The sequence below is a fragment of the Scardinius erythrophthalmus genome (assembly GCF_964197995.2).
Source record: "Scardinius erythrophthalmus genome assembly, chromosome: 9".
NCBI lineage: Eukaryota > Metazoa > Chordata > Actinopteri > Cypriniformes > Leuciscidae > Scardinius > Scardinius erythrophthalmus.
The window spans coordinates 14,880,958-14,891,366 of record NC_138229.1 but is presented as its reverse complement, the minus strand read 5'-3'; the positions used below and the strand labels follow the sequence as shown (position 1 = coordinate 14,891,366).

At 37.8% G+C, this 10,409-nt stretch overlaps 2 protein-coding genes across 2 annotated transcripts; one reads left to right on the top strand and one right to left on the bottom strand.

Moving 5' to 3' along the window:
- Positions 1–725: 725 nt before the first annotated feature.
- Positions 726–3,297, bottom strand: LOC308695455 (C-X-C chemokine receptor type 3-like). The gene is made up of 2 exons (XM_081373606.1): positions 2,916–3,297; positions 726–1,950 (listed from the first exon to the last, which is right to left on the bottom strand). Exons 1-2 carry the CDS (start codon positions 3,255–3,257, stop codon positions 1,339–1,341), a joined length of 954 nt encoding a protein of 317 aa, XP_081229732.1. The 5' UTR covers positions 3,258–3,297; the 3' UTR covers positions 726–1,338.
- Positions 3,298–3,404: 107 nt separating this feature from the next.
- Positions 3,405–6,873, top strand: LOC308695454 (uncharacterized protein). The gene is made up of 4 exons (XM_081373605.1): positions 3,405–4,768; positions 5,143–5,210; positions 5,351–5,394; positions 6,699–6,873. The coding sequence occupies exons 1-4, from the start codon at positions 4,648–4,650 to the stop codon at positions 6,787–6,789; spliced, it is 324 nt and encodes a 107-aa protein (XP_081229731.1). The 5' UTR covers positions 3,405–4,647; the 3' UTR covers positions 6,790–6,873.
- The last annotated feature ends 3,536 nt before the right edge of the window (positions 6,874–10,409 follow it).

Below are 10,409 nucleotides of genomic sequence, written 5' to 3'. Positions count from 1 at the left end.
GGACAACGGTTCCCCAAGACGTCAAATTTCAACGCCGCAGGCTCCAGTTCAGAGTTCTATAGAAGTCTATCGGACTACCCTGCACGTTGAAAATTGACGCTAAAGGTATACCCAGATCGTTGAAAAGTGACGCCAGGGGGTCCTGGCCAAGCGTCCATATGTGACGAGTTGGGAGTGAGAATGTGTTGCTTTTTTCACTCCTCCTCTCACTGCAGCCACCTACACCTACTCTCGACTACCTTTCAGGCGAGGCAAGGCGCATCTCAAACAAGTCTATTGATAATTCTAACTTCGCGCTCATAGTTTTGCGCTCGCACGTCTAGCCGCAGAAGTTCAGATATTTCAACGCATCCGAAGCTCAAATCGGATCCGAAATTTCCGCATACGCATATGATCGAAACTCCCCACAGCTCCCGTACGACTCTCCATTGGAAATTAATGACTTCCGGTCCGACGGCTGTCGTTGCAGTGGAAAGGCGGCTTAACTAACATCATGCACTGCAAGTCAGCCGCCGATCGGTCTGCACAGAGCTGTATAAAGTCGAACAAGCCTTTACGGTGTTGTTATTAAACTGAATGTAATTTAAGTTCTGTTGCTTTTATATGAAAATAAATATGATGAACAAGACACCCAAAGTAGTTATTTAATTTCATTCCAAAGACGTGTTTATCAATCATTTTTACTCTAATACAGACATGTTTTTATTATTTATTTTTTTATTATTATATTATAATACGATCCGGAAACGAGCCGTTTGTTGTAGTTCTTGAAAAGTGGATTATGTTAAATAAAATATCTCCCTTTGAAGTGGACTTTGAGTTTTGTAACCTTTCAGATCTTTTTAATGCTCAAACAGCAACACTACACACAAACTAAAGTAGAAAAAGCATAATAGCATTAAGTCATATGTGCATGTAATTTTCTTCTATTTTATTGCATTGCAGTTTTACAGCATTAATGAGACAGACATCTTACATTGTAGCTGGAAGTTTTATAACACAACTGAAAAAAAACAAAGGTTCAACAAAAGAAGTTAACCTTTAATATTCAAAAAATAAGACGACAGTACAAAAAAAAAATACACACCCCTTTTAGGGGAGGTAAACCCATAGCATAACAATAGTAGTCAATGAACAATAAACTGGATTAAGAGAATGCATCTTACATACTTCATCTTTAAAGTTGGGTGGATTCTGATTGTCTGTTAATGGTTTTATCATTCATCAGCTGGGAAAGTCGGAAAGTAAGTGATTCCAATGATATAGTTCTTCTGTGTCTTTATTGTTATAGTTGTGGTGTGGACTTCACTATTCTCATAGAATTAGAACAATTAATAGTTACCCTTCTTGGTGTGAATGAAATTTCACCCCCACAAAAGCATAAAGCACTGGGTTGACACAGCAGTGGAAGTAGCCCAATGTGGAAGTTGCTGTAAGAGCTACATCCAATGCTGTGGTGCTGTCACAGGATGTTTGGTCACTGATGGTTGGGTTGTTTTTCATGGTGTCAACGATGAGGGTGATGTTGAAGGGTGTCCAGCTGATGAAGAAGGCCAGTACGAGGGCTATGATGACACGGATGGCCCTCTTCGTCTGCTTGCCCTGAGAGCCACGTCGCAGCCGCAGGAGGATGCAAAAGCTATAGAACAACATCATTATTGCTGGAATAGCAAAACCCAAAATATGGTAGAGCAGACGAGAGTACAGACGCCAATTATCAGAGGGGTAAAACAGAACACATTCTATTTTATCCCGTCTGCTGTCCTCGAAGTCCACAAGGAATATCCAGTCAGGAATGGAGAGCAGAATGCAGAAGAGCCAGACCATCAGGCAGCAACAGTGAGTCACCATAGGCTTTTTACGAGAATACATCTGCACTGCATAGAAGATGGACAGGAAGCGGTCAAGGCTGATGCAGGAAAGCATGAAAATCCCACAGTAGAAATTGACCTGATGGAGAAACATGACAATAAGAGACTGCAAACCTGAAGTTGATTTTTAAAGTAATATTCCTGGTTCTGTACAAGTAGGCTCAATCAACCGCATTAACACAAAAATGATTTGCCACTTCTTAAAAAAAGCAAAAATCAGGGTTACATTGAGGAACAATGGAAGTGAATGGGGCCGATCTGTAAAATCTGCTAAAATGCTCACTTTTTCAGTAGTATAGCCACAAGATATAAACAATATATTAACATGATTTTAATGTGAAAATATCCCTCATTAACCTTTTCTGTGTAGGTATATACAATTTTACAACTGTTATCATGAAAAGGATTTAAACAGCTGCAGCTCAAATAATAATCAATTTGAAAAAAATAATCTATAAATAAATAATAAAATCAATTACACAAAAGGTTTTTTATAGTGTCAAAAGAGTATTTTGTTCATTAATACTACCATTAATACTAACACTAACTATTCTATTCTATTTATAAAAAAAATAAAAAAACCTTGCTATGTGTACTGTGCTACCTGGGACTTGCACAGCAGTCACTCACCGCACTTACATATTGTTGCCCTATTGTTGGTTTGATTGCTTCTATTGTTCTCCTTTGTAAATTGCTATGATTAAATGTAAATGTAAGAATGTATCTCCAACTTTACTGTAAAGGGTAAGCTGCAATTGTCACATTAAAGAGCTGTGTTTTACTTGTTTAAACCCGTAAAAGTAGATTTTATTAGTATAAATGAATGCATTTATGTTGATTCAGCAATGACTTGATAAAAAAGGAGTTAATTTAGATGTTATAATTTTTCGGTTACTAGTGTGAATGTCTATTATAGAATGTATTGTCATTCATGCAGTTCCATTACAGAATAAAACAATAAAATGGAGAAGCAGTGTACCAAATCATTTCATAAAAAAAATCAACATTTAAAAACACAACATAAACAACAAAGATTTTGCCCACCTTGAACAGAGCTCCGTTCAGTTTGCAGAGCGCTGTGCCGAAGATCCAGCCCTTCACTGCCTCTACAGCCCAGAAGGGCAGCGTCAGCAGCAGGAGAGTGTCTGCTAAACTCAGGTGAAGGATGAAGATGTCTGTAACATTCAAGCTCTGCCTTTTCTTCCACAGTACCACCAGAACCAACCCATTTCCCACCAGCCCCACTACCAGCACCAGAGAGTAAAAGGACCGGAATAAAAATAGTATCAAAGTGCAAGCTAGAGTCCTGATCACAGCCAAGTTCATTACAGCAGTCCCCGTCATACCCTGAGTAGTTGCCATAATCACCAAAGAAACCAAGTTCATCCATGCTCATGGTGATCTTTTCATCAAAAGTCATCTTCTGCAAAGAAACATACATCAGAATTAGTATCTTTTTCTATCATTTATTTTCAATAAGACTATTTATTATTTTATTTATTTAGAAATATAATAATTTAATGAATGTTTCAAGTGTGAGACGTTAAACTAGAATGTGCTATTTTGTGTGTTTTGTGTCAGCATTTTGTCTGAACGTGCGGTTTAAAGTCTGAGGGTAAAATTTCAATTTATCCTTACATTTATTCCAGTTTTATAGTTTACGTCTGATGTGCCGGTATCAAATTTTCATGCTGCGATTAACTGATTGAGCTTTTATCACGGTATACGGTATTATCACGATATTTTAATTGCTCAAGAGAAATGGATGGATTGGGAGGGGATGTAGAAAAAAAAAAAACTTGCATCACAATAGGTGTAATTGTGATAGTCAAAACATTTGGTAACTGAACAGAATTTTACACAATTTTCATGATTTCAATTCAATTCTTGGGATTTGATTTCAATCTTGATTCAATATTTACTCTTTGGATAAATATTAGGTAGGCTACAGTAGATAAGCCTACATGTTAATTTTTCTCAAGAAAAAATCTCACATAATGCTGTAAACATACAGAGAGCCCTGTCAGCTGGTATTATTAAAGGTTAAAAATTAACAAATTAAATTAAATATAATTTGGTTTTCATTATAATAACAATTATGACACAAGTAAAAATATAATACAAATGTAATATAGTGCACATATTTAGCAAAATACTCCTCTCTATAGCTATTTTTTTCTAGTCAACTAACATGTTGGTCATTAACCCTCTGGGCTTCTTCGTATTATAGTCACACTTAGCTTCCTCCCGCCCGAAAGAGAGTCAAACCGCGGAGGAGAGTCAAACACCGGAGGAGAGTCAAACCGCGGAGGAGAGTCAAACCGCGGAGGAGAGTCAAACCGTGGAGGAGAGTCAAACACCGGAGGAGAGTCAAACCGCGGAGGAGAGTCAAACACCGGAGGAGAGTCAAACCGCGGAGGAGAGTCAAACCGCGGAGGAGAGTCAAACACCGGAGGAGAGTCAAACCGCGGAGGAGAGTCAAACCGTGGAGGAGAGTCAAACACCGGAGGAGAGTCAAACCGCGGAGGAGAGTCAAACCGCGGAGGAGAGTCAAACACCGGAGGAGAGTCAAACCGCGGAGGAGAGTCAAACCGCGGCGGAGAGTCAAACCGTGGAGGAGAGTCAAACCGTGACTCTCAAGGAGTCTGAGACAGTATTTGTTCTTGACCTTGTTCCTCTGTCTTCCCAACTCTCTCCAACCTCTCTCTTTCCTAATTCCTCTTCTAATTCTATTCTTCCTTCAGTTTCTTCCCCACCTCCACTGTCTTTGCGACAAATGAAAAGGACAAACACCTCTACCTCTTCACACTATTCTGCCTCTGTCTCTCCTCCATCTGCCTCTTCCATTCCCACGTCTTTGAGTCCGGAGGGGCCACGTGTGAAGAACAGAAGAAAAGGTAACTTTTTGCATAGTACATACTTACTCTACACTGTTAATAAATTTGCTCCCAGTCACAGTTGACTTAATGTAAATTAGATTCATCGGCTTACCGATTCATTGGTAGCCAGTTCACAGTATTTAGTTATTTAGCTGTGGCCAATGTCCAAGGGCGGTGGTTAATGTCAATCCCTGACTTAAGCTAAGAGGACTTTGAGAAAACCAATCCTGTACTTTTTGCTTGATTGACATAAACAAGGACAAATTCACTTTGACATGAATGGAAAGGACTGCATATCGCCTCACATGTGAAATTATAAATATGCACTGATTCAGCTACAAAGCATGGCATTCATGGCTTAATAAGCTTTCCTTGTTTTTTCATTATTTCAGGTTGCCGAAAATGTAGTAGGCAGAAGGTGTTCCTTTATGATTGTATAACTGGGGAACGGATAAATGAGGTAAAATATGTTCTGTTAGGATGCTTTCTTATCTCAGTGACTGATTCTGACCTTTCAAAGATAATACAACAATATGTTATGCCCTATTCATTGATTGCTTAAACAGTTAGAATACTTATTACTTGTGTTTGTGTGTGTAGGGGAAAGCCGAATTGAGAGTCCACTGGTTGCCTTGCACTGTGTGGTATGTTATGTTTTATTAATTATTTAATTCCATTGCAATGCAAATTAGTCCATTCCATGACTAATACAATGTAGGCAAAGTTCAACTGGTTTCTTGCAAGCAGCATGGAAGTTCATGTCAGTGTTGTCTGTGGCAAGAGAAAACTCCCTGGTCCTGTAGTTGATCCCGTCAGTAAATCATCCTCTGAGGTAGTCTTTAGAGAAACTGGAGTGAGGTCGATTGTCAGTACTCAGAAGCAAATAGCAATGAGGTAGAGGCATTTGGAAGAGCTAGATCCATCAGGTAGGCCCTTGTAACCTTTAGGACATGCATTCCGATGATGAAAAATGATGGAATAGTCTTCCGTGCATTTCAAATTCAGACACACTCTCTCAGTCCAGACTAAAGACAAATATCTGGACTGTCTTTAGTCTGGACTGAGAGAGTGTGTCCTAATTTGGAATGCTCGGAAGACTATTCCAAAATTTTAAAGACAAATGGGAGAATGATCTACCTTCTTGTCTTCATTTAGAATATTCTATTTGTAATATCCTGGATTTTGTGATTAACACAATGGATTATAGGTAATGAGGAGCTGGACCATTCAGTGCTTTCTGAGTAATTAATAGAATTCTAAAATAAGCTGACAGACAGCCAATTTATGGACAATAAAATGGTCCTGATGTGATCATGTTTTCTGTTTCTAGTAAGTACTCTAGCGGCTAGCTCTAGCTCTGAACTAGCTTATTTATTGAGCCTACACATTAATTAATTTTTCAGCATCTGAAACTCTTATGTGTCATAAGTTAGTTTTTCTAAGATGGAGAAACCTGTTGTATGTGCTGGAAATGTTATTTTCAAAGGAACATAAGAACATCAAACATAAGATCTGTGTTCTAAACTGTTGTAGATGACATAACATTTTCCTCATCCCACTAATGACAACTTAATCCCTCAGTTTATCAGAAACATTTTGAAATCAGTAAATTTGGAAATACATGGCTTTCAATGTACAGAAACTGAATGGAAAATTGTGTAACTAGAGCTGCCAGACAATTGTGGTTTAGGAAAAAGTACCATATTTTCCTGTGAGATGCAATGTTGTAAAATACACCAATTAAGTCCAAGTACCTCAAATTTGTTATTAAGTAAATTGAGTACATGTACTCAGTTACATTCCACCACTGGGCTTAACCAGAGTTAATGCTACTTTAACAAGCATCGATACATTTCAAGAAACTCTCTAAATTTAACCCAACAGTGATTTATGTATTTATTTTCCTCTGTGTTCTAATGAAATGTTGTGCACTTATGATATTTTACAGTGGCAAAACCTGGGATGACACATGGGAGCCTGCCACTGAATTCCTACATGTAATGCCCAAGTCCCCAGATCCCAACCAGCTTTCAGCATGACAGCCTAGTCACCTGTACTCTCACCTGGAAGTTTATTTATTTTTATTTTTTTTTCTTGCTTTTGTTCATTAAACTTTTTTGCACAATACCCAGTCTCTTTTGTGTTTATTTTCTTAATGGTGTTTCAAAAAAAAAAAAAAGTTTGCATTTTTCATGAAATGAAAGCTTTAGCGTAAGTTCTGCTGGGAAGACTCAATTGTTACGTCACTTATTACCTTCTCATCTATCCAATCGTGTTCTAAAACTTGTAGTAAAATAAATCTGTACTTACACATGTCTGAGTTCACAGATGCTGACGCCTACATTCACCTCCATCCTCCCCACCACCACCAGGATGGTCCCTCCCCATACCTCACAGGGGGTCGGCTGCACCCCTGCCTTCGTCTTCAGGCAGGAAATGCAGATGATTGCGAGCTACGCATGGGGCCAATGCCAAAGAACTTTATATCTCAATACTTGCTTGCTGGGCTGTTAATAAATGCATACTTGTTACGTTATTTTGCCTCCCGAGTCTTTCTGGTAGAACTAGGCGTACAAAGTTAGTGCTGTTTGTCATAATGGCTTTCCAAAAGGCATTATTTTTACATATTTTTGTTTTAGTATATTAGTAAGTCTACTTGAACTATTGGTCTGGTATGCCAGCCATGAATAAATACTACAGAATACTACTAAAACTATTAAAATGTCACTTAAATGTTGTAGTCCTGTTTGAAATGTTCAATTACAATATTATATGTTAATTCCTTTAACATTTATAATTATAATTGTCATTAACTATTTATATTTGCCTTGCATTTATTCACAGCAAAATAATTTAAAATGAATCATGTAAATATATATATTATTTTTTTTATTTTGGGGGGCAATGTGTTCTTCAAAGGGAAGAAAATAATGTTTTTTCTGGTGGCTCCTGGTTTGTTGTTTTTTAAAAAAGAAAAGAAAAATTAAAGTCTAAATAGTTTGGCATATTAATACATTTTGGGAAATTAGTACAAAGTGTGTGCAATCATCTTTAAATGTTACAGACGCATTTTATTTGATTAAGAGATTAACTTATATCTGTTTAAAACAAAATACTGCATGCTAGAATAACTAGTAGGCTACTTTTTGTAATATCCATGTAGGGTTACATCCTATCTTCAGTCGGAAGAGCCTGTTTTTTTTTTTTTTTTATTGCAGAACTTATACATGCATGATCAGGGAAACTAAGCGTTGTTGTATTTCTTTCAGTAAAATAATTACAACAACAACAAAATAAATAAATATCCTGGACTTGCGTACATCAAAAGTCGGAAGAGCCTGTGAATACCATATATGGACAAGTGTGACGAGGCTTTGACGTTTCCATGGCGCCAGAAGGACAAGCTGTGGTTGGACTAACGTTTAGGTCAGAATAAAAAGCGCTCCATATCGCAAACTATGTTTTGCTGTCGTTATGACGTCAGTAATACTGTCAGTTAACAAAGAGGTATTTCTATATTGAAAGAAATTACACGTTTACCGAGATCCTAACCCTAACCCTATAGTGTAGTAACTACACACTTCAATGAACTACAATTTACAGCACCCGTCCTATCGACACAGTAATAGAGGCTTATGGGTAATGTAGTTTAAAAACGTCTAGTAATAGAATTAAATAAATACAATCTTTAATGAACAAAGGGAGATCCAAATATGTTCATTCTACAAACCTCTTTGACATATTTGAGAGCCAGACTGAAATTTGGTATTTTACTGTGGGCACTATTTAAAATGTTTTTATAACACCTTTCCATGTATGCCAGACATCTCTGTCCAACATTATGTATTAAACAAAACCTAAATAATTGTCCTACCAATTTTAACTTTGATACGCTTATCAGACTTTGCATTTGCAGACTTTGCAGAATGTGCATTTTTATGCCCTTCCAGGGGTGCTATGGGACCCCTGGGGGAGGAAGGGGAGTAAAACCTACACAGATGTACTCTCTTCATCATGGTCAACAAACTGTATTGAGGCACATTTATATCTGAAAATTTTTTTTCTTTCCCCCCTTTTCTATATTTACATCTTGCTTGTGTTAGGTTTTGATTATATTGCAAGACTCTGAACTCTGAATACAAAAATACAGTAATATGTTAAAACGCTATATAAATGCAGTCCGTTTACCATTTATCACATAGCAACATTTCCTTACCTCGCATTTAAAATCATGGGCTTTGGCATGAAATACCGAAAGAAATGGCTTCATGTTAAGAAGATGCTGGAGCTCTGGACAGCTTTTTGCAACTCTTTGGAGGTAAGGCCAATATTTGCAGGTCACATCCATACAAAAAAAAGTGATTTGCCTACTGGCCAGCTTTTCTTGCAGGTACAGGGGATAGGCAAAAATTTCCCCCCTATACATATTTAAGGCAGAGAGCAGGACTCCGTGCCGACACACCGCAAGCTCCAATCCCTCCTCGTCTACCTTGCTGGCAGATCTTTGGGAGGTCTCTCTGGCTGCTGACCACTCCCCTCCACAAACACCTCTTCCACTGACCTACAATATGGAAAATGTTTGATGAAAAAAAGAGTCTCCTAAACAAACTTTTCAGAAAGAGGTTATTAGTGCTGTAGTCTAATTATCATCTAGAATTTTACATGTTTGGTTGTGTTGTGAATGTGGTCCACAAATCTTTTCACGTCTTCGTCCTTGGCTATGAAGACGCCTTCAAAGATGGCCTGTTCCTCAGATCTAAAAAACAACAAAAAACAACAATTGATGATTGACAACAATTTATGATAATTTATAATCTGAGATTACTTGGTTCACAGCTATGTTTTCTTATTAATACAAACACTGTGATACAGTTTGGTGTACCTAGCAGCATTCTTGAAACGGTAATGCTTGCGGTTTCCATCAACTGAAACTGCAAGCATATCTGGGGTGCATGCAGGACAGTTGAAGGGCTCTTCCTTGCATATATTGTCCACCTCAAATCGCACAGCCTCCCACTCAAAAAAACTTTTCTGAAAACTGTCTGCTGAGATCTTGCCAGTCTATTAAAAGTAAGGAAACCAACAGCTATTAATGTACAACAAATACATAAGCATCAAACAGCTTATCAGCCCACAACTCAAAGATATCAACAACACTGCAGGATAGATAAATTCAATACTCACACGACCAAAGCGGACAGTTCGCTGATTCAGCATTCTTAGAAATGCTTGGCAGGACAGTCCTGGTGCCGCCATCTTCATTTCTTCAAATGAAAAAAAGACATCTGTGGCATAAACTGTGGCAAACTGAAGGGTTGCAGGCCAGTAGTCACTTCGGTTTAGGTCAGCGACTCCAGCAGTCCAAGTAGCTTGGCATGCCTCACAAATTAACTCTGGCATGCTTAGATCATGTCGTCCTGGAAATATCAAAAACACATCCACTGTAATGTAAACCTTAGCTGATTAATCAGGGTTTGGGTTCTTTGTACAATTTATACATTACTTTGTATACTTCATATATATATATTTAAGTTTTATATCTATGTGAAACGTGTAGGGAGTCGCGTATGGATAGATATTTATTTTTAAGATGCTTCTCACACAGGACAAAATAAAGTTCTTCACATTCTTACCATTCATTGTGACCACAGCAACAATC

What these genes read in the sequence shown, in the direction of transcription:
- LOC308695455 (XM_081373606.1), bottom strand. Translation starts at nt 3,257, where the DNA reads ATGAACTTGGTTTCTTTGGTGATTATGGCAACTACTCAGGGTATGACG. An exon ending in TGAACGGAGCTCTGTTCAAG is followed by an intron (nt 1,951 to 2,915) that starts GTGGGCAAAATC and finishes TTTCTCCATCAG; the next exon opens with GTCAATTTCTACTGTGGGAT.
- LOC308695454 (XM_081373605.1), top strand. Translation starts at nt 4,648, where the DNA reads ATGAAAAGGACAAACACCTCTACCTCTTCACACTATTCTGCCTCTGTC. An exon ending in CTGGGGAACGGATAAATGAG is followed by an intron (nt 5,211 to 5,350) that starts GTAAAATATGTT and finishes TTGTGTGTGTAG; the next exon opens with GGGAAAGCCGAATTGAGAGT. An exon ending in TGGTTGCCTTGCACTGTGTG is followed by an intron (nt 5,395 to 6,698) that starts GTATGTTATGTT and finishes GATATTTTACAG; the next exon opens with TGGCAAAACCTGGGATGACA.